Source organism: Dermacentor albipictus, unplaced genomic scaffold (genome assembly GCF_038994185.2).
Source record: "Dermacentor albipictus isolate Rhodes 1998 colony unplaced genomic scaffold, USDA_Dalb.pri_finalv2 scaffold_13, whole genome shotgun sequence".
NCBI classification, from domain to species: domain Eukaryota; kingdom Metazoa; phylum Arthropoda; class Arachnida; order Ixodida; family Ixodidae; genus Dermacentor; species Dermacentor albipictus.
Genome location: NW_027225567.1, coordinates 8,631,304 through 8,655,846, shown reverse-complemented (window position 1 = coordinate 8,655,846; position 24,543 = coordinate 8,631,304). Strand labels below are relative to the sequence as shown.

At 47.7% G+C, this 24,543-nt stretch overlaps 1 protein-coding gene across 1 annotated transcript in view; it reads right to left on the bottom strand.

The window, feature by feature from the left end:
- Window positions 1-1,470: 1,470 nt before the first annotated feature.
- LOC135915897 (putative phospholipase B-like 2) overlaps window positions 1,471-24,543 on the bottom strand; it is a 105,657-nt gene continuing 82,584 nt past the window's right edge. The window contains exon 13 of the mRNA XM_065449089.2: window positions 1,471-1,808. Coding sequence (XP_065305161.2) covers window positions 1,471-1,808 — 338 coding nt within the window. The remainder of the gene's footprint in view (window positions 1,809-24,543) is intronic.

Genomic DNA, 24,543 nt, shown 5'->3' with positions numbered 1-24,543 from the left:
GCGCTGCCTCAACATGCTGACTTGAGGTCAGTATGAGCACATTTAACTCTCTAACCTGTGCTGCTCGTAGTGGGGTAGTGAATTGTCACCGAATCAGCCCGGCCATTTGTGGTCATTTGCACACACCTGGTCACTTAACCACTTCGCATCGGTCGAATTGTTAATTGTCGCTGTGGCCGGGTCTCGAATCGTGCATTGCCAGCCATGCCTGCTGCTATGTCGGTGTGCTGTGGGGACTGTAGGTGCAAAAGACCGAAATTTAGAACGCAGATAATCAAGCAAGCTTCAAGACAGACGAAGCAGTCAGCATGGCGCGAAGTTTCGCTTACTCAGCGCGACGAACTGCAGCTATGCAGCGCACCCGATGCTCCACTTCGTGAGGCCTTGAAGGAAAACGGTAGAATCTGATGTTGGGATTCAGGCCTTCTTCTTCATGGCAGCCCACGACGCAGAAGTAATGACGGTGACGACTTCTCGAGGCTGGGCTAGGTCTCTCCGGATCGGCGTCACCGATTCCGTCTGCTCCCAGCATTACGTCCCACGGCACACGGAGAGCCTGTTTTCGTTAAATTATAGGCTGCGGCGACCTCGCAGCGTGGTCGGCATGGTCTGTGAGAAGTGACGAGCCTTTTCGCGCTCGCAACAGGGCAGAAAAAAGTGCGAATCGACGCAAAACTCGGCCTAGAAACGTGCTTCGCCATAGCCAGGGCTCAATACGACCCAAGCTGGTACGACCCAGATGTCGTTTCCCGTGCCGCCACCAGGTGCCGCTACTATACCTCAAACTCCAGCGCAAGACGCCTATTAGATCTTTTTTTTTCTGAATAGCCGGATTGGGTTGGATTGGAGCCAAGTTTATTTGTGCCTGCAGTTGGGCGCTCGCGCGCCCCGGCTAGGGCCTACGTACATCATCTACGAAGTCGCCGTTACTCGGCGCGGGTCTCCGCTCGCCGTTGCTGGCTCGCTGGGTCCCTGCCTTTCGAGCGTCCCGAGGACCTGCTGGATGGCCCAGAGCTGTTCGTCTTGGTCGTAGCTATTCGCGCCTGCTTCGAGCCGCGGTGGGATTGTTCTTGATTTTGCTTGGGGATCTTTAATGCAGTACGTCCCACATGTGCGTGTAATCTGCCATCTCCCTCCGGCAGACTCTGCACTTATTGGTCGGATATGTCTCGGGGTACATGCGGTCCACCAGTCCAGGGCTCGGTAGCGATCCGGGCTGGAGCTGTCTGAGTAGTACCGCCTCCGCTCGACTCAGCCTCGGGTGAGGGGGTGGGAAAGTTCTGCGAGCCAGGTGGTAGGCCTTCATGATTTCGTTGTAGTCCGTCATACGGTCCTTGGTTCTGAACCACGTCGGACGGTATATCGCCGGGGCGGGGTTGGTTAGCGCTCGCACTGCTGCGTGTGCCGTCTCATTGTGGTTTTCATTGCGTTCCGACGCGTCTCCCGCGTTCGCCGGGAACCACTTGAGTCTTACTTTTCTGTCTTGTAGTTTGGCTGCTCGCAGTACGCGCTCGTCCTCCCTGCAATTTGGCCTTTGGCGAAGTTTCGCACCGCCTGTCTCGAGTCACTCAGCACCGTATGCCAGTCTGCGTCGGCGATGGCCAGGCCGATGACTACCTCCTCCGCTTGTTCCGCACCGGCGCTTCTCACGCTCGCTGCCGTCCTCCTGGCGGCGGTTGACGCCTCTATAACGACCGCTGCGAAGGCGTTCAGTTGGTATTCGGCCGCGTCCACGTACCACGCGTGCTCGTCGTTGGCGGGCTGGTCGATGAAGCTTTGGCCCTCGCCGCCCTCGTTCCCTTGTTGAACTCAGGATTCATGTTCTTCGGTATGGGGTCGATTCTTGTCTGGCGTCAGACCTCTTCGGGTACAGGGAGCTTCATCTCCACCTCGTTCGAGCGTCCTATTCTCAGGTCGTCGAGTATCTTCCTCCCGGCTTTGGTCATATGGACAGCCGCTCCAGTTGAGAGGTCCGTTGCGCTTCGGCTATTTCTTCGAGCGTGTTGTGCATCCCGAGTTGTATACAGCGGGTCGTGCTCGTTGACTCGAACAGGCCCAGCGCCGTCTTGTACGCTCTTCTGATGATCACGTGGATTTTGTTACGTTCGTGTTGCAGCCATCTGTGGTAGGCTGCAACGTATATGCGACGTGGCTGATGATCAAGGATTGGACGAGCCTAATTAGGCTCTCCTCTCCTATGCCAGCCTTCCGGGAAGTGACTCGTTTGAGGAGTCGAATCGCGTTGGCTGCTTTTGCCATGAGACGGGTGATGCTTTCGCCGTTTCTTTTGTGCTTTTCGATAGACTGCCCCATTCCGAAAGGAATAAAAGATGGCTGCCGCCGATCGCTCAGACACTGGCTGCTCGGACCTGCCCGAAAGCACGGGTCTACTTTCGTATAATAAACCTTTAAGCACGGCACCATGCCGATATCGGGCCCTTTCGGCACGTATACGACAACCCTCTGCCAAGTCTTCTTTGCTGAGGATGCGTTTTAGCGGCATTTTGAATTCTCCGTTACGCGCCCCCGCGATTTTAGACAAGCCACCGCAAGCTGAGTAAGGGATAGCGGACCAATCGCCGATGCCGGCCCCTCCCTCTTCCAGTTATCTACGTTCAGCGCGCTGGCTCGGCCCCATCGAAACCCTCTCCACTTGAGCGCGCTCCTCACCACTTCTCAGCCAATTAGATAAGAAAAAGCGCTGAATGTTGGCAATGTCACTCGTTTTGAAAGCAAACAAAAGTGACCTCCTATAAACGAGGGGAGCGTTTGATTGGGCTCTTCAAGTAACGCTGCGTGTCACCGGCCAATGTTTGCGTCGGCAGTTACATAAATTTGACGACAGAAGATTGTACTAAAAACACATTGGAATAGTTTTATGTTATAGGGCCCCAGAACAATCTGCCCACTATCCTTCAACAAATCTGTTGTTACCTGATCCTGCCCAGTTGCCTTCCCCCTTTGAATAGCTCCCAAGGCTTTCTTTACTTCTTCAGGCGTTACTTGTGGGATTTCTAATTCCTCTAGACTAGTCTTTCTTCCATCATTGTCGTGGGTGCCACTGGTACTATATAAATCTCTATAGTACTCCTCAGCCACTTGCACTATCTATCAATATTAGTAATTATATTTCCGGCTTTGTCTCTTAAAGCATACATCTGATTCTCACCTATTCCTAGTTTCTTGTTCACTGCTTTTAGGCTTCCTGCGTTCCTGAGAGCATGTTCAATTCTATCGATATTATACTTCCTTAAGTCGGCTGTCTTACGCTTCTTGATCACTTTGGAAAGTTCTGCCAGTTATATTCTAGCTGTAGGGTTAAATGCTTTCATACATTGGCGTTTCTTGATCAGATATTTCGTCTCCGGCGATAGCTCACCGGTATCCTTTCTAACGGAGTTACCACCGACTTCTATTGCACACTCCTTAATGTTGCCCATAAGAGTGTCATTGATTGTTTCAATACTACGATCCTCTTCCCGAGTTAAAGCCGAATACCTGTTCTGTACCTTGATACAGAATTCCTCTATTTTCCCTCTTACCGCTAATTGATCGGCCATGTTCTAGATCGACATTGCTCTAGAAAACCTGGCCACCCTGTATACGCAATGCCTCATGACCTCGAGCGTACCGGAATCTTGGAAGAACGCTAACATAATCCTAATCCATAAGAAAGGGGATGCCAAGGACTTGAAAAATTATAGACCGACCAGCTTACTGTCCGTCAATTGCCTTTAAAGTATTTACTAAGGTCATCTCAAATAGAATCTGGAACACCTTAGACTTAATTCTGTCAAACAAAGGACCAGGCAGGATTCCGTAAAGGCTACTCAGCAATAGCCCATATTCACATTATCAATCAGGTGATAGAGAAATGTGCGGAATATAAGCAACCCTTATATATAGCTTTCATTAATTATGAGAAAGCGTTTGATTCAGTCGAAACTTCAGCAGTCATGGAGGCATTACGGAATAAGGGTGTAGACGACCCATATGTAAAAATACTGAAAGATATCAAATTGCGGCTCCACAGCCACCGTAGTCCTCCATAAAGAAAGCAACAAAATCCCAATAAAGAAAGGCGTCAGGCAGGGAGGTACGATCTCTCCAATGCTATTCACAGCGTGTTTAAAGGAGGTATTCAGAGACCTGGGTTGGGGAAAATTGGGGATAAGAGTTAATGGAGAATACCTTAGTAACTTGCGATATTGCCTTGCTTAGTAACTCAGGGGACCAATTGTAATGCATGCTCACTGACCTGGAGAGGCAAAGCAGATGGGTGGGTCGAAAAATTAATCTGCAGAAAACTAAAGTAATGTTTAACAGTCTCGGTAGAGAACAGCAGTTTACGATAGGTAGTGAGGCACTGGAAGTGATAAGGGAATACATATACATAGGACAGATAGTGACCGCGGATCCGGATCATGAGACTGAAATAATCAGAAGAATAAGAATAGGCTGGGTTGCGTTTGGCAGGCATTCTCAGATCATGAGCAGGAGGTTGCCATTATCCCTCAAGAGAAAAGTGTATAACAGCCAGGCACGTACCCAGGGAGGGGCCTGGGGGGGCCCGGTGGGGCCCGGGCCCCCCCAGAAATCAAGTGCCATACCCCCCCTTCCCTCTCCCCACCCACGCCACCACTCCTCACACATTCCTAAAGCGCCGCCAGATCAATGTTGAGACTTCGCAGCTGTTCATCGGTCAGCATTATGCTGCCTTTTTCACTCCTTCTAGATGGCGGTAGTTATCGGCATCTCTTGTAATGTGAAGGACAGTTTTCTCGTAGATACCGCACCCACGTGATTAACTCGAGATGCGTTCAGTTGTCACCATCTATTCAACCGTCACGCGCATAGCTGTTGCTTTTGTTAGTTCAACTTTCTTTGTTTAGGCTGATCCATGGGACCAGGAGAAGGATGCGGCTCTTACTCAGCTGGTCTTTACTCTCATGGAACTAGTTGCGGCCGGAGAAAACGCCAATTGCGCTTAACTTATCCCTTTGCTTCATTGTTTCCTTGAGTTACGGCTCGCCGCGACGCTGGCAGATGCCCGGAACCATATACACGTGATATGGGTTAGATAAGATGGGAAATAAAATAATGTGAAAGAGCGTCTATCATGAAACCCTGCAATAACCCTTGAACCCATAAGCAAGATGACGGTCGCCCGTTACCTCGTCTGTTTTTTCCCTAACTGTATAGCACTTTTCGTGCAAAATTGGCAACTGGAAACAAAAATCGCAAGGAGTTGAGAAATTAGGCGATCTAGGAAGGCAACAAGGCAACAACTAAGGCAACAACTAAACTGCAAGCGAAAGCGAATAAAAAAAAGGTAACCGTTGTTTATGAGAATATTTATGGATCAACATCTTTTTATTTAAAAAGGAAGTAGAGAAAACGCCGCCGGAAGTGGAGAACAATTACTTGTTTTGAATGACGATTCTACAGTTATCGGTCGAACCGCCTCACGTAGCCACTTCTCTGCTGTGCTTATGTGGGTGTTTTTCTAACCTTTCGCAGTGAGCGCAATACGTCTAGAATCGCAGAGTCCTGCGCTCTACGCGGTTGTATGGGACTGGCGGCCGCACAGCGTTACGCAATTCGCGGAACTGTCAAAACTGATCAACAAGGCGAAAATAACTGATATTCGAAACTATAACACGAGAAAGACTGAAGCCGTAAAAAATGAACGCAGCTTGAAATCAGTAAGAAAGAAACCTGGCATAGGACAAACCATGATGCATGCACTAAGATAAGAAGGATAATATCATCAGCAATCTCGGAGATATAGTAAAAGCAGCGGAAAAATTCTAAGCTGACCTGAATACAGTACCCAAAGGAGTCACGATAGTTCACTTAGAAACAGTAATGAACAGGATACAGAAACTCTCCCATAACTAGCGATGAGGTCAGAAGTGCCCTGCAAGACATGAAACGATGAAGAGGGGGAGGATAAGGTGGAATAACAGTCGATTTAATCAAAGATGGAGGAGACATAATGCTTGGAAAACTGGCGGCTCTTTATACGAAGTGTTTATCGACTGTAAGGGTCCCAGAAAACTGGAAGAATGCAGACATTATACTAATCCACAAAAAAAGGAGACGTTAAAGAATTGAACAATTATGGGATCATTACCTTGCTCCCAGTATTATATAAAATATTTGCCAAAATAATTGTAGCGTTCCTAACTAGAACGGCAACAGAAATGACATAATCTAAGTGAGACGGGTGTCGTCCGCCATTTCATTCCAACTTCTTCCTTCTCACTTCTCCCCTAGCACCTTCCTTCGTCTTCTTTCATGCGTCCAGCGCAGACCGCTTCACTCTTCCGGATTTCTTTACACCTCCTGGGGTAATACTTGAATACGTTTCCAATAGCGGCGCACTCCGTTTGGCCCGAGGCTCCGGCGTACCAGACATTCTTCAATATTCCATGCTGGCATGCAGTCTTAATAACTTGAAATGATCCGCAATATTTTGAATTTGAGGGCACAGCTCCTTTCCTTACAAGGACATAGTCTCCAGGCTGTATGTCCGGTATCTCGCTACTGTGCCTTTTATCAAAGTTTCGCTTCATGCGGCGCTTGTAGATCTCCTGTTCTTTGACAGTTTTTCTTACTTCCGCAAGTTCGAGGTTCTCTAGGAGACCTAGCTCACGATCTGCAGGAAGTATGGGCGCTGTACCTGAAGTTACAAAATGACGGCTGCAGCCTAAACTCGTGGTGTATGATCTGTTGTGATGCTTCACAGCGGCCTCGAGACAGCACTTCCAGCCACCGGCAAAGTCTGGATACATCTTCAGATACTGTTTGATGTCTCGTATGGCACGTTCCGCTAGGCCGTTTGCTGCCGGGTGGTATGCATAAGAATGCTTTATCATGATGCCGTGCTCCTGGGCCCACTTTGATAATTTGGCACTCCGAAAAGGCGGCCCGTTGTCGCAGACGAGCGTCTTTGTGTGTTTAAAACACTCAGCTTTGAGGAGGTCTATTACGCTGTTTGCGTCTTCTTTGCCAGCTTTAGCCGCAATCGTCCGTGTGCACTCATCTATGGAGAGCAAGAAAGCTTGCGTTCGCTTGACTCCTTCCCCCTTCTTTTTGAGCTCCGCGAAGTCCAAATGAATTACTTCGAACGGGATGCTTGAATATTCAGGGTTTGTCATAACGTCTGTCGATTGCTTGAATTTAACTTTGTTCACCTGGCAGAGGTGGCATGTGCGGATGTAATGGCTGATGTCGTTTTTCATGCCCGGCCATGTGAATCTCATGAGCAATTTCTTATAAGTGCGCCAGAAGCCATCATGTCCACCCGATTCAGGGGTGTCGTGGTATAGATGAAGAATCCTTGGAATCATAGTTGGTGGTACGTGATACCTTCCATTGATAAACTGGAGCTCTTCTGTACCTTCCCATAGCTTAATATGATTGATTGTATCTGGATTATTGCTTGATTCCTGTACAAGTAATCTTGATAGTGCGTCAGCGTCAGTGAGGAGTGGGCCAGGACGGTGCGAAATTACGAAATCAAATTGTTGCAGATAGTTCACCCATCTAGCAATGCGGCCTCTTGGCTGGGCCATGCTCAGAAGTTGAGTCAATGCTTGATGGTCCGTGAAAAGTATGAATTTGGCACCTTCCAGGTAAGTACGAAAGTACTGCACAGCTTTTAAGACGGCCAGAGCTTCCTTTTCTGTGGTACAGTAATTGATTTCGGCGGGTTTCAGAGTATAGCTGTAGTACCCCACGACGTAGTGTTTGGTTTGATCAGCTTGTTTGGATGGCTTCTGGTATAGAACTTCACCGGTAGCATAATGTGATGCGTCCGTGTTCAGCACGAAAGGCAAGGAAAAATCCGGTATTCGCAAGATGGGGTCCGACGATATTAGTTTTACAAGCTCACGATAGACCGCTTCGCACTTCTCGTCCCAATGAAAAGGCACGTCTTTCTGAGTTAAACGTGTGAGGCACCTTGTTCTCAGTGCGTAGTCTTTGATAAACGCCCGGAAGTGTCCTGCAAGGCCAAGAAAAACGCGCAGGGAGTGCACATCATAAGGCTTTACCAGCTTGGAGATTCTCTCTACCGATTCTTGCTTGGTGCTTTTAGTCTGTCCATCAAACACCCTGCCAAGAAATACTACGGTATCTTGAAAGAACGCACTTTTCTTGAAGTTGACTTTGAGTTGGGCAAGACTGAGGGCATGAAGAACTTTTGAAAGATGACTACGGTGTTCGTCCTTTGTCTTTGAGTATATGATGATGTCGTCGATGTACACATTGCAAAATGTGCCCAGGTAAGGTTTCAGAATGTCCGTCATAATCTTATGAAACCACGCAGGGGAGTTTTTCCAACCAAATGGTAGGCGGTTGTACTCAAACAAGTCAAATGGGGTTATGAACGCGGTGTACTTCTTCGTTTCTTCACTTAGTGGAATCTGCCAAAAGCCCTTGCAGAGATCTATTCGTGAAAACCAATGGCAACCACCGGTTTCGTCAATGATGTCGTCGATTCTCGGCATTGGATAAGGTATCAATTCAGTTTGACGATTGAGAGCCCGGTAGTCTGTGCATAGGCGGAATGTCCCGTCTTCTTTAGGTGCAATAGTGATAGCAAATGGGGATACAGAAGGCCGGATGATACCTGCGTCTAACATTTCTTGCAACTCCTTTTTCAGCCACACCTTTTTATCTCTGGACATATTATAGGGGGTTCTACGAACCACTGTTTTATTTGCGAGCTCGAAAGGAACGACATGGGATTTCATTGCTGGAGGGTAGCTTCCTATGCATATAAGCTCTGGGTACTTAGTCTTGATGTCTTCGTGGTGAAAAATTAGCCTTGATACACTAGGTTCTTCACCAGGGTCTTCTGTTCTTATCGTGTCTTCGGCCATTACCTTGTCATCCCAATAGAGGTTCATCTTAAGTTTTTTCATGTCTGGACGGGACAAAAGAAAATCGTAGGTGACATTGGGAATGGCCAATACGTCACTGGTAATAGCATTTCCTTGAAATTCAATAGCCAGGGTTACCCATTCGCTATGCATGGTCACTGACCCATCGTAGGCTTGGACACGCAATGTTCTACCAGCGTGCAGACGACTGGCATCCACTCGAGTCTTGTTGATAATAGATACCGAAGCTCCACTGTCAACGAGAGCCTTCACTTCAATGCCATCTACCTTAATGGGGGCGTACAATAAGCTTGACGACACCAAATATACTGTCTCACTGAAGCTCTTTTTCTGGGGCTTGTGATGCACGGTAGACAGATTATGTGGAAGTAGGTTGCCGTGAACTGCGGTAATTGGTTCTTCACCATCCTCACAGTCATGATTTACACTTCCCAGAGATTTGTTTATGAAGCTGTGTTCACATTCAGATGACGGCAATGACTCTAGATTGGAATCAAGTTGCTCTGTTCTACCATCTGGCTGTCTTCTCGATGTAGTTCTTGGCACTTTTGAGCTGGACATGACTACGGATCTCGATACACAACCCTTGCGTTATCAAAGCTACAACAGCAGAAGACGACAGCTTCGGTTCTGCAGAATACAACAGGCGACGCTTCTCAAGACAGTACTCAAGCAGAGAGCCACCTGTATAACTGAACCGCAGTGCCGCATCCCATCTTTCTACTGCGTTGCCTTCGAAAGCCCCTAAAAAGTTGCTTTTCCACAGTTCCCAACATGTTGTTCCATAATCCATGAGTTGCACGTCATACCATTTTCTGGCTATACCGCCCAAATAGCGGCGCATATGCAAAATCTTTGTGTCGTCGGAGTGCCACAGATTCTTGTCACAGGCGTACTCGAAAAAACACAGCCAGTAGTGTGCATTTTGCGATTTTCCTTCAAAAACATCTGGTTCAACAATACTTCGTGCTGACTGCTCTCGACTAAGCGCTTGGACGAAAGTTCTCATTATTTCGATCTGTTGTATAATGTTCCTTTGCAGTTCCATAACACTCAAGTCTAGGCTCACCTTCCCGGCAGGCGTTTCCTCTTTGAGGGTGCCACGTCGTATGGGTTCCAGAACGAGTTCGCTCAGTGTCTGCAGTTGTAGATTCACTGTCACCGATCCTGTTTGCACGAGGGCTTGGCGGCTGATTGCAGCTTGTTGCAGCACCACGTTGATCAGCGCGGTAGAACTAACTTCAAGAGGAAGGTCCGTCGCTGGCTCACCGTGCACTTGGTATCGGGTGAACACAACAGACTCTGATGACGCCTGGTCGACGAAAAACGTCACCCGCATCGCTGGTCTTCGAAAACTGTCGGCTGCGCCAAAATGTAGCGTTCCTAACTAGAACGGCAACAGAAATGACATAATCTAAGTGAGACGGGTGTCGTCCGCCATTTTATTCCAACTTCTTCCTTCTCACTTCTCCCCTAGCACCTTCCTTCGTCTTCTTTCATGCGTCCAGCGCAGACCGCTTCAATAATCTCCAATAGAATAAGGTTAACACTGGATTTTGTCAACCAAGGGAACAGGCCATGGCTTCAGGAAGAGATACTTTACAATGGATCACATCCATGTCATCAATCAGGTTATCGCGAAATCTGCAGAGTACAATAAGCCTCTATGTGGCTTATATAGATTACGAAAAGGCATTTGATTCAGTAGAGATACCAGCAATCGTAGAGGCACTACGTAATCAAGGAGTACAGAACGCTTACGTAAAAAGCTTGGAAAATATTGCTACATGCGTGAGGTATTTGTTTGTTTGAACGAGGCGCGTAGGTGCCATCACTCCATAAAAGAGGAGGAAGAACGAACTGGGCTCGCGCTGTGAATCTAACCGGTCGGCGCTGCAACTGTTCTTGTAAATATAATCTGCAAATACTTTCTCGTCTTACTGACTCGTCTTTCGTGTTAGAATATCTACAGAGGTTCTACAGCTACCTTAATTCTACATAAGAAAAGCAGGGAGATACCTATAGAGAAAGGGGCCAGACAAGGAGACACAATTCCTCCAAAGCTATTTTCTGCGTGCTTAGAAGAATTTAAGCTATTAAACTGGGAAGGCTTAGGAGTAAAGATCGACGGCAAATATCTCAGCAACCTTCGGTTTGCCGATGACATTGTTCTATTCAACAACAATACAGACGAGTTACAACAAATGATTGGAGACCTTAACAGAGAGAGTGTAAGAGTGGGGTTGAATATTATTATGCAGAAGATGAATATAATGATAAATAACCGGGCAAAGGAACAAGAGATCAGTATGGCCAGTCGGCCACTAGAGACTGTGAAGGAGTACGTTTACCTAGGTCAATTAATCAGAGGGAACCCTGATCATGAGAAGGAAATTCACAGAAGAATAAAAATAGGTTGGATCGCATACGGCAGACATTGCGAGCTCCTGACTGGAAGCTTACCATTATTATTGAAAAGTAAGGTGTGCACTCAGTGCATTTTGCCAGTGCTCACATATGGGGCAGAGACTTGAGATCAAGTTAAGAACCGCACAAAGAGCGATCGAACGAAGATTGCTAGGCATAACGTTAAGAGAGACAAAGAGAGCGGTTTGAACCAGAGAGCGAACGGGTATAGACGATAGTCTAATTGACATCAAGAGGAAAAAATGTAGCTGGGCAGGTAATGTAATGCGCCGGTAAGATAACCGTTGGAGCATTAGGGTTAGAGAATGGGTACCAAGAGAAGGGAAACGCAATCGAGGACGACAAAACACTAGGTGGAGCGATGAAATTAGGAAATTTGCGGGCGCTAGTTGGAATCGGTTGGCGCAGGACAGGGGTAATTGGAGATCGCAGGGAGAGGCCTTCGTCCTGCAGTGTACATAAAACAGGCTGATGATCATGATGATGATGATGATGATGGAGGTGGGGGGGGGCACCCGAAAAAAAATCCTGGGTACGTGCCCGATAACAGCTGTGTCTTACTACTACTTACGTACGGGGCAGACAGCTAGAGGCTTACAAAAAGGGTTCTACTTAAACTGAGGACGACGCAACGAGCTATGGAAAGAAGAATGATGGGTGTAATATTAGGGGTTAGAAAAAAAGCAGATTGGGTGAGGGAATCCACGCGGGTTAATGACATCTTAGTTTAAATGAAGAAAAATGGGCATGGGCAGGACATGTAATGAGGAGGGAAGATAACCGATGGTAATTAAGGGTTACCGACTCGATTCCAAGGGAAGGGAAGCGTTGCAGGGGGTGGCAGAAAGTTAGGTGGGCGGATGAGATTAAGAAGTTTGCAGGGACAACATGGCCACAATTAGTACATGACCGGGGTAGTTGGAGAAGTATGGGAGAGGCCTTTGCCCTGCAGTGGGCGTAACCAGGCTGATGATGATGATGAGGAATGGTGGCAAGGGGGAACAGAAGGTAGTCAGATTTTGCAGCAGCGCATGGAAAACATTCGCAGAAAGGCCTATTCCTTAATCAAAGACCAGGTAAAATGAGTCAACAACATGACTTTTCTTCCACCCCGAATGCAATGCTTAGCAGTAAAATTACATCACTTAAGGCACTAAGTCGTACCTACTGGGCACTCCTTTGTGTAGTAAACAGAAACAGCATAAATCTGCATTTGGGACACTTGCAACACCCATGCTTTCCAGAAAAAAGAAGCGTATCATGCCTACACATGAAGGTTGTTCGGGCGGTTTTCCCATCGGCGATTACGTAGATAATACACAAACACGAACAGTAATTTTTCAGCTGTTAGTACGTTTGTAGAACGTGACACAGAAAACGCACTGAGGGCGGAATGGAAAGCTGGGCAAGTTACTGAACTTGCATAACTAGAGTCGTATATTTAACATGGAGAGGCGGCCTATATGGTGGTCGATATTGGAATGCATTATACAACCGCGCAAACGGCAACGGACGAAGAAGGAAACACACGTACGCTTGTCCTGTGTTTTCTTCTTCGTCCATTGTCGTTTGCGCGGTTACATAATGCATTCCAATATCGACCACCAACTAGCCCACCTCTCACTCTTAAGTATGCTACTTTCTAGTTCAATGGGCCCTGTTCGTCCTGCCTTTCTATGTGTGAACTAGGGTGTTACCCTTGTTTAACGGCCATCATCGGTTGTCGTGCGCGTGTGTATGCCTTCGCCCTGAACCATCGGCTCGTCCTTCCTAAAATATCCACGCTTGTCCTGTGCTTTTCCGTCGTTCGTTGTCGTTTGCGCGGTTACATAAGGGAGAATGAGGTTTCACAGAAAAACCCAAGTCATAGACCAGGTGACAATGAGGACGAACATATATTAGCCAGCTTTCTCTACCGGTAAGAGGGAAGTGTAGCACAATCAAGGCGCAACGACGTCCGGAGACTCATGGAGCACACACATGCACAGGGCCGTGTTCGTGTACATGCGCCTTCTGATGTCCTTAGTTGTGCGCGCTCACAGGTTGTCTGTAGGTACCCGGAACGACCTTGCAGGGCTTGTTTTTGAAGTATTCGTGCACCACAGCACGATGCACGAGCGGTGCGAGTCGTGAAACGGGTGAAACATCGCGGAGCACAAGCACACAGCTACCGAGGACCACGGAACTGACGAAACTGCCCACGCCGGTCAACGCACAGCAGCGCACGCTTTCCGATAACAGCAGATAACGAAATATGAAACATCATGTAGCGGGCTAAGCTTGCGCCGGGCCGCCGGGCCGCCGGGCGTGAGCGGAGACAGTCGAAGGTGTTGAAGTTGCGAGAGAGGGAAAGGGCAGAGGAGATGAGGGGCGAAAAAGCACGGCTTCCTGGATCGGCGAGCGCGGGCGCGCGCTGATCTAGGAGGTTGTATGAGGGAAGCGGATTTGCTTTCTCGCCCTCCTGATTGATGGCGCCAATTACCTCTGCCACCTAAAGCCCCTCAATTTTCCAAAAGTAGCGCCATTCTTAGATCTTTCCGCCACCCCGCTCACCCAGGCGCTTCCTCCTCCACTCCTCCTGTCGCCCCAGCCCCTCCGCTCCCCCATTGGCCAATCTGTGTCACGTGAAAGCAGGCCCCGCGCTTTTGTATATTTTTTTCTTTCCGGTGCAGAGCAGGCGCCGCGCTTTTGTATATCTTTTCTTTCCAGCGCGCTGCGACCCCCATTCTTGGGCCTGCGCGACGAAAGTACGGCAGGTGGTTTGAAGGAGCGCGGTAGTTTTATACAATGTGTTAGGGCCGAGTGCTTAATTGCGATGCCGTGCTGCTGCGCCTACGGTCGCCACAACAGACCCAGTGACGGCAAAAAGCTTTTTGCTTTACCATCCGCCGGGCGCAACGCAAAACGAAGAAAAGTGTGGATTCACAAGATCGGGCGGGCTGATTTCGAGCAAGTGGCAAAGAACGCGCGGCTTTGTGAAGTAAGTGCCACGGCTCCTCCAACCTCTTCTTTTGACGCCCGTGTCAAAACGGGCCCGTGTCCAGTGCATTGGGGGCACGTTAAAGAACCCCAGCTGGAAAAAATTAATCCGGAGCCCCCATTATGGCGTGCCTTATGAGATCGCGGTGTTGGGATGTAAAACCCAGGAATAAACTTTTTTCTGTCTTGTGTGCCTTGACTGTTCCAGTTAACGCAACACTGCTTCCTTGTGAAAACTTACAACGCAAAAGAATACAGACGCACGTAGTATACAGAGATAAAATTAGCACTTCAACAAAAGTGTTGCTGGTGCCAATGAGGGGAGGGGGATAATTATTTTCTGAACCTCTTTCCAGTTGTCCCATCAAGTTACTTCTTTTTTTTCTATCAAATTCTAACCATTTGCACTGTAATAAATAAATAACGATTTCATATGCTGGTACGTTGTTCAAATTATCTATACCACCTATGTGTGAACACGTTGCTCATATTCACCACAACCTGTGCATGAGCTACGTACATCTGTAAAATGCGTGGAACAGAAACGGCCCTGCTGCCAGGCATTGCTGACCGCAGACAGTCGGAATCTCTCACGCGCCCGCCGAACAAAAGCATCCTGCAGGTACGTAAATTAACCTACGAAACCACGTGCACATACTTTCACGCTGTCAAAACCTGAAACTCTGGTAATTACTCGCGTGTCTGAGCACACCGCGTGCTTGTGTCGTGTTTCAGCAACACGAACTTTCAACGTGCGCGCGCTTTACGCCTTAAATACGCCTTGAATAATGGTGCTTTTCTCTATTTCTTCCGCAAATCCGACACGACATTCTTAAGGCCAGTTACGGACTGACAAAGCAAGATCCAGATTGAAAAAACTGCTCCGCATGACTCGAACGAACTTTTCCGCGGATTTCCTCCCGTAGCGTGTTAGCCGTCGTCTGCTACGGCAGGCCCACCACCGGCGGCGCCACCATCGAGGCCGCGCCGAGCGGAAGAGGATGGAAGTGAATGGCGCTACTTTGGGAGATTGAGGGGTTTTACTGCCACCGGAGCGGCCAAGTTTCCTAAGCCGGATAAAACACTGCAGTGGCAGTGCGAACTCACCGATTAGCAGTGCAGCGCTGCGGCAGTCACGTGACAGCATGTAAATCTCGCCTGCGCTTCTTTTTTTTTTTACTCTGCGTGTATGCAGTACGATTTTTCCAGTCTTACAGATCAGTGCTCTGTTTACGTACTTCCGCTTTCATTCTTAACGCGTGTCATGCCTGATAATGATGACGACGTCGTCGTCACTGTAATCATAATCATGTTTCCCTCTGTTGTGCCGTTGCCGTGTTGAAAAGACATGTAGAAATATGTACTGAGTGTCGCCTCCGTGTCCTTGTATCGAGAGTCCATCTGGTTGTAGAGAATCGTATATAGCGCAATGTCTCTACAAACCTTTCCATCGGGACTCCCGTCTTGGTTTACACACATCATCATAAAAACAATCGCAAACCATGACCCCCTCAAAAAACAAGTGCGAACGAGATCAAGTCAAGCCAACCAAAACAAGCGCGAGCGAGAGCCGACGCAAGCAGACGATGCCACATGACGATACTAGGAAACGAGTCACCGGCTGATACCAGACACGAGTACGAATCGAGCGGTCGGGCGGGTCCACATAACATCAGTTTCCCACGCGCACATCAATGAAGGAGCCACTATCATCGGTCTCCTTCTTTTGTGGCACGCGGCATGCCGCTAAACATAGGTGCAGGACCATGATGAAAAGCAAGCGTATGAGAGGCTCCGCTAAAGGCCGTTTCACATGCTGCGAATGGAGCGACAACAATCTCTGCAGTGGAAGGCGTCGCAATGCGATTTTAAGGGGCTTATTTCACACGATCCTGGTTTCAACAATGCGACTAGTGCGACGACCAGGGTTACTTACTGCCATCTTTTGTGGCACACGCCGCATTATTCTTTTAATGCAATAAAGAAAACGTGTTCTTTATAACATTATTGACCTGTCTTTATGAGCACCAAATAATACGCGTGTTTCGTAATTTAAAAACGTGTTGAAGTTTAAATTGGTTTTGGATTGTGCAACGGCGGTTTCTGAGGTTCATTGCGAAGAAACACGGCGTACGTAAACAGCTGTCCACAGCTGGTTGCACAGCGCTGTGTGTTGTCACATGTGCCTTCCATGCCCTTGTCGTTCTGCCTGTGCTACAGCAAACTGCAAGGTAACCTATCAACAAGCCCATCTATGCTCCAGAAGAACTTCAGTTTGGCCTAGTTGGTGTTTACTGCATATCATACTGACACCAAATATGGACGGGGACAGCGGAAGAGAACACAAAAACGATACGGGCGGCCCGTGTCGTTATTGTGTTCTCTTCCGCTGTCCCAGTCTTTATTTGCGGTCAATATGAGATGAAGCCCATATAGCTACCCTCATCGTATATGTAGTGTTCGGAATTCGGCTACAGGGAAGTCGTCGTGCCAGCTCAACGAGATATACGCGCTACCCGCGATCAGCGCCAGCATTTGCATATTGCTCGTCATTGCACATAAGTGGTGCCTGCTCGTAGCCATAATCTTGCGCCAAACGCAGCAACAAGCACCAATCCGAACGCACATGTCTGCCCCTGAAGGAAGCCGCAAAATTATTTCGTGTTGTAAAATGAAACCTTAGCGCTAGCCTGGTTAGTCCATCGCGGCAACGAGAAGAAAGGCAGCCAAGGGGCCCGGTTTTTATTAACCATATCATAAGAAGCCAACAAACAGACACCAAAGACAACATAGGGGAAATTACGCTACTTACTAATTGAGTTAAAGAAATGGTAAATTAATGGAAATGAAAGTGGATGAAAGAACAACTGGCAGCAGCTGGACAGCGAATTCGTCGTGTCAGCTCAACGAGATACATCGTGATCAGCGCCAGTATTTGCGTATAGCTCGTCATTGCACTTAAGTCGTGCCTGCTCGTAGCCATAATCTTGCGCCAAACGCACCAACAAGCACCAATCTGAAAGCACGTAGTACATGTCTAAACACAGATAAACACGTGTACTTGTTTATCAGGTGATCGCGTTTCATCGCCTAACAAATGTTATCGCACAGCGCAGGCCGCGCTAGCCTGTATCGGAAGTTTCTCGAAAGTTATCGGTGGTTCTATGGTTCTATCCACTGTCTGTTGTCACCGGACCTTGTGTAATCTGATTTCATCGCGCCTTGAATGGTCTAGAACTTTCTTGAAGTTTGCGCCGTCATCGCAAGGTAGATTCGCCCGCGAGGCACGGGCGATGACGGTGCAAACTGCACCACGCGCACCGCTGTTCACGCCGACAGCACTTGTGGTTTCGGCGATCTCTGCGACAAGACTCGCCGTGAAGTGCAATATTGCACTCTTAGAAAAATTTACACCCTTTGGGGCTTATCTTGTCCAACAACGATACTCGTCGTCTTGCCCGCGTTTCCTTTCTTTAACGCTGCGAGCCCGGTACTTCCCAGTCATTAACGGCATGCGCGTTATCAGTGTGACGCAGCATTCTCGATAGGAAAGTAGCGAGCCCCGAGTTTTCAAGAAAGGAAACGCAAGCTAGGCAGATGACGATTATCGTTGTTGGACAAATATACACCCCAAAGGGTGCAACCGTTTGAAGAGTGTACACTCTTAGAAAAGTTTACACCCTTTGGGGCGTATCTTGTCCCACAACGATAATCGTCATCCGTGCTGCCCGCGTTTCCTTTCTTTAACGCTGCGAGCACGGTACTTTCCAGTCACGAACGGCATGCGCCTTATCAGTGTGACGCAGCATTCTGGACAGGAAAGTAGCCAGCGCCGAGTTTTCAGGAAAGGAAACGCAAGCAAGGCAGATGACGATTATCATTGTGGGACAAATATACACCCCCCAAGGGTGCAACCATTTTAAGAGTGTGTATAGCGTCATTTTTATTTTTTATTTTCTCCCTTTCAAATGTAAGAACTAGAACAGAAGCGAACTCACTATAGTCGGATACAACTTTAGAAAAAAGGGGGCGTTTACTCCTCCGAGGCGGGTGCACACCAGCATCCACCAATGGGCGCGCGCTCTGGACCGACGTCATGCGCCGGACGGCCGGTGACTTCGCCGCTTCGGTCGTCTGGGTGGGGCCTCCCCTTTTTTCTAAAGTTGTATCCGACTATAGAGGGGGATAGCGCAGTGCGGCCAAACCGGATGTGCGCGCCTGTCAATGGTGATGACAGGACGGTGCGCACTATATATTCACTTGTGCTTGGGCCACGCGCTCCGCTGTTCAAGTTTCATTTGACGCTGATAGTACATCTAAGGAACGTACTACAATGGCATCAAAGTTTTGGATGTTCGATGAACATCCATTTGGTTCGTTCATCAGACGTACAACAGACAAAATTTTGGATGTCCATGTAACGTACATAAAGTTTGTACTCTAAACGTGCGTTGTCGGCCCCCCAAAGCCTTTTTTTCGCATTGTCTAGCACTTCTATGATTTGGACGTGGACGGATGCTGCGCAGTTGGAGCCTATAGCTTGGTGCGATGATCGCGCGGTATCATCAGTGATCATGTAATGGATGTCCGTAGACGTCCCATGTTTTTTTTTCTTTTTTTGCAATTAATGACTTTGTTATTTCCGACTTTGGAAAAGTAATTGAAAAAACAAGGTACAGTATGTTTGGGAATGAACTGATATATATATAGTAGGAAAAGCTGCATGATAATTATATGAAGGCACTCTACTTTTGTTGAGCACCACCAAACTTTTTTAAACTGTGGCAAACTTCCCGTGTGGAAGTGATTGTGTGGCCTCCGACACTTGACACTTCATCTCGGAGGCCATGTGCGTCGAAAGCATGCTCGAAAGCAAGGAGCCGGAAGCATGCCACTAATATTGCACTAAATGAAAAATGGTGTTTAAAGACGTCAGAAAAGTTAAATGATTTAAAAAGATCTTACGCAGCATTATTGTCCAATTATCAATTTATCTCACAGTCGCGTGCCTGTCATACGTCGCCATAAGCTCAGCCATTGCATTGGCGCAGCAAGTAAGCGTATGCGGGCATGTGTGACCTAGTGTGCCAGTGCTGGCGCTGAGCTTTCTCTATGTCTGAGCAGTGCTGATCTATGCTGTGCTCCCCGAAGGGCTGCAGAAGATAGCGCCAACCTTTGCGTTCTCACAACGAACCACTTTGAGGTTGCGCTGCTGATGCTGTGACACTTCATTTCTTATTCTCGCCATGTTTGCAGTGGTATCCCGTCGTCAGCAGGCACATGGTTTTCAAGGTATGCCAGTGGTTTGTTTTTGTACAATCTTCTCTTTTATGCCGCTAATAAGTGCTTAGCATGGGCCGGAAGAGCTGATGCACAACGCAAACGCCCAGCGGTTTCGGCAGTACCCTTCAGGGCATGTCGGTGGTTGTTCTTCTCGGAACCGTATTAAACTGAGCCAATTGGTGCCTATCTAAGACTACTTTGAAGAGCTGAAGTGTAACCCGAAACAAATGGCGATAGAGAAGCGAGGTTCTTGTTTGTCTCCCTCTGTCCCGTGTATCAGTTTATCTTCTAATACTCGTCCTAGTCTTTCTTGTACTGTACGTCCTTCTCGCTGTCCGCAGGTTTTGTGCACAACGGCACGATGCTTTCAGTGGTTTTGGCGCACGTTTTCGGTAGCGGTGCTCGATTTTGTGAGGTAGTCACCGTTCGCGCATTGCTCTGGAGGTCTTTTGTAATAAGGGTTGTCTGTAGATACACGTGATATCATGCACGCTTTGTTGCTCCTCTACGTTTACATAGCTCCTGTGTATAGCGTGCAGTATTACTTGCTTGTATCATTTGTAGGCACAAGCCATGTACTTTGACATGTTCTTGAACAGTCGATCTTTTTGCACATTATATAAAGCTTTGCTGTGCTCTACTGCTTGCAAGGACGAGAGAGAGAGAGAGAGGGCTTTTTATTAGAAGAACAGAGAATTTTGCCGGCGCGTATATAACCGCTGGCATGCTACTCTGTATAGGGATGGGGAATGGGATTAAAAGATTCCAGAAAAGAGTGGGAGAAAAAAAAGGATAAAAATAAATATGAAATGTCCGAGTGGACCTGATACTTATTTTTACACGTGACATGGCGGGTAAATTTAGGCTTTTTTATAGGAAGGATGCAATTTTTAAAGTTTTCCTATTTGACCAATTTCTGTCAGGTATTTGAACAATAAATCCAAAACCCGTCGCTGTTTTGAAGGGCCGGGCATTGGACCTAAGATGCTCGGTAACGTTAATGGTTCGTGGCGAATCATGTCCATTTGTTGCTCAAAAAATTGTCTCTCGTCGCGGTATGCGGGGCATCTAGTAATATGTGCTCTATTGTCTCTAAGTTGCGACAGTTATCACAGTATGGGTTAGTGGTAAGCCCTATGCGGTACAGATAATTGTTCGTCTATGCCACGTTCAGTCGAAGACGATGGCACAATGTCTCTAAGTGTCAAGGAAGTGGTCGTGGAATTTTCGGTCTCATTTCTGAATCAATGTAACGCAGGAATATATCTTGGTGAAGCGGCAGATTCCAGATGCGGTCTTTTTCTTGATAGGCATATTTTTTTTGCCATGGTTGAAGCGTCGGCTTTTGTAAAAAATGTTATTTTGAACTTGTGGTATTGGAGTCCATTTCTGGCAGCTTCATCCGCTCTTTCATTTCCCGAAATACCGGCATGGCCAGGTATCCACTGGAACTTTATGCAATGCCCAGCAATCTTAGCCCTGTGGTGAAGATAAGCAATGTCAAATGCTGCAGGTTGATTATTGCAACACTTGTGCCTGTTCCATATACTTTGTAGGGCTGCTTTTGAATCCGTCAAAATCACCCATGTCTTTGGCGGCTGCTGTCGAAGTACATACACAAGGGCCTCCTTAATGCCATATAGCTCCGCTGAAGTAGATGATGTCGCTCGCTCAAGACGAAACGAGAATCGTTGCCCTGTAGAGGGAACAAAAAGTCCGCACGATGAGCGATGTGGAGTTGTAGAGCCATCTGTGAAAATGTGCGTTGCGGCTACGTATTCGTTGTTCATATACTCCAAGGTGATCTGATAAGTCGCTGCTTGAAGCATTTTCTTTTTCGCACTGATTCCAGGTATATATGGCATGATTTTCAGTGGGGACAGTGTCCATGGTGAAATGTTTCGTGGCATAATTTGTGACGCCTGAGCAAGAATCTAAATAGATATGCTTCCGACGGCCTGCCCAAAGCTAGATGTAGCACGGGTTCTAGAAATATCCTTTAAAAAGTTAGTCTTCGTATGAATGACGTGGCGGAGGTGAATCCGAAGTGTCTCCTGCGAAGATAGCACTTCAAGGGGCAGGCATCCAGCTTCTGCTACAGTTCCTGAGCAGGACGACCCCTTCGGAAGGCCAAGACATACGCGAAGACAGTTGTTTCGTGCTGCCTCAAGTTTTCTCTTGCTTGTGGGAGACATTTCGTGCAGGATCGGGAGGTAATATCGTAGTGTTCCATCGACGTAGGCCTTATGGAGGAGCACCATTGATCGACAGTTCCTGCCCCACTGTGATCCGGCTAAAAATCGGAATACGTGCGACGCCGAGGAAATCTTCTCACTCAGTTTTTTTACTTGAGGTGACCATGTGAGGTTCTTATCGATCGTCACTCCAAGAAACCTTTGCGTCTTGACGTATGAAAGGGTACGACCACCCAACACTAGTGGCTATTTTTACCATACTCCTCCACGTGAAAGCCATGGCAACCGTTTTATAGGGAAACAATTTCAGACCCCTTGGATTTAGGTAGGCCGATTTATTTGCTAGCGCTCTCTGGAGACGTTGTTGGGTGGTACTGCGGGAACGCGCCGCGCTCCAAATGCAGATGTCCTCCGCATACAGTGTGATTTTGACGCCGCGGGGCAGGTTTCTTCTCGGATGAGGACTAAATTAAATAATACCGAGCTTAACACTGTTCCTTGTGGCACTCCCTGCTCCACGGCATAAAGCGCAGTGGGGCCATCCGGGGTACACATGAAAAGTTGGCGTCCTTGAAGATAGTCTTCAATCCATGCGTAAAGCCGTACTCCAATACCAAGGGTTTCCAAAGCGTCAAGTATTGCTTTATGATAGACCGAATCATATGCTACCTTAATGTCCAAAAATAATGCAGTATAGGTATGTTTCCAGAGACCAATTCCTCTTCAATTGATGAGACCAAGACAATGACATTATCAATTGCGGACCTATTTTGCCGGAAGCCATTCATTTCCTTCGGTTAAACTTTTGTAGTTTCTAGGAACCAATTTAGTTGTTTGTAGATCATTTTTTCGAATAGCTTCCCTACGCAGCGAAGCAGAGATAGGGGTCTGAAGGAGGCGTAATTTGTTGGCTGCTTCCCTGGCTTCAATACAGGAATAACTTTCGCAAGCTTCCATTCCGTAGGAACCTCCCCAGTTATCCATGAGGCGTTGTAGTACTCCAGAAGGCGTAGGCGAGATGTGTGGCATAGATGTGCGAGCGCTTCATAACTCACACAGTCATAGCCAGGTGATGATCGCTTGTTTACGTTGCCGATTGCTGCCGTGAGCTCTTCGATGGTAAATGGTAATTCTAAGTCAGGAAGGGTAGCTCGAGTAGGACTAGGCTGATGACTTGCAATTCGCCCGAAAAGGTTGTGCCCTGTTGGAGAGGAGCCTGCAGTACTGCTCTGCCACCTCTTTCAGGGATGCGCGCTCATGTAATAAGAGGGCGATAAAAGGATAACGCTGTTGCGGCTCTTTGCGAATGCCTCTGACGACTCGCCAGATTTTGCTCAGCGGTTGTCGTCGGTCCAGTGTACCACAAAAGTCCCTACATCTTTTTCGGTTCAGTTTGGTGAGGTAACGTCGTATATGTCTTTGTGCCCGTCGACAAGTTCTGAGGTCTTCGATATTCTTAGTACGTAGAGCCTTCCTTTCGGCACGCCTTCGAATGGCACAAAACCTCTCAAATTCTTCGTCGTTAGTTGGTACATTATAATGCTTAGTGGCAGACTGGGTATTTTGTTTGAGGCAATGAGCTATTGTCGGTATTAATTCTGCATTTGTAGTCGAGGCTGTGATCCCATTGTCTACGGCTGCTGCGTAAGCTTCCCAGTCTACCGACTTCAGTTTCACTTTTCTGGGCGACGTCCGAAAATGAAGGGCAGAGATTAGGATCGGGTAGTGATCACTACCTCGAGTCTCGAAATCTGTACATCTGAACATAGGGGCCACTTGACTTGATACGAATGTGACGACAATGCAGCTGACAGTCTTCGGATTTTTCAGGTATGTTATGCTGCCATCGTTCACGGGCTCTATATTGTATTCTGCAAGAAGCTTCGCCATCTTAGCACCCCGAGCACATGTATGTCAACTGCCCCAGATCTCGTTATGTGCGTTAAAATTGCCACAAATAACATGTGGAGATTGAGTGTTTGTCTACAAGTTTTCCAATCTTGTCACGTCGAAAGGTGATCCTGGTTTCAAGTAGACGCCGATCAGTGTAAACACTTTGGATTCAATCACTGTGGCTGCGCAAATATATTCATTCTTGTCATGGGGTGCAACGTCAATCGCAGAGGCACGCATGTCGTTGCGAAATCCAATGAGCAGTCGGCTAATTCCAATTTATCGCCTTGAATGAGGAAAATAATAACCCTTTATCCTAAATTGCTCGTCGACGCGAGACTCGGAAATGACCAGAAAAGGGAATCAATACACTCGCGCAAGATGCTTAAAGTCTGCTAACTTCGAGCGCAAGCCGCGAGCCCTCCGCTGGATTATAGTCATCAATATCATCATCAGCCTAGTTACGCCCACTGCAGGGCAAAGGCCTCTCCCATACTTCTCCAACTACCCCGGTCATGTACTAATTGTGGCCATGTTGTCCCTGCAAACGTCTTAATGTCATCCGCCCACCTAACTTTCGGCCGCCCCCTGCTACGCTTCCCTTCCCTTGGAATCCAGTCCGTAACCCTTAATGACCATCGGTTATCTCCCCTCCTCATTACATGTCCGGCCCATGTCCATTTCTTTTTCTTTATTTCAACTAAGATGTCATTTACCCGCGTTTGTTGCCTCACCCAATCTGCTCTTTTCTTATCCCTTAACGTTACACCGATCATTCTTCTTTCCATAGCTCGTTGCGTCGTCCTCAATTTCAGCAGAACCCTTTTCGTAAGCCTCCAGGTTTCTGTCCCATA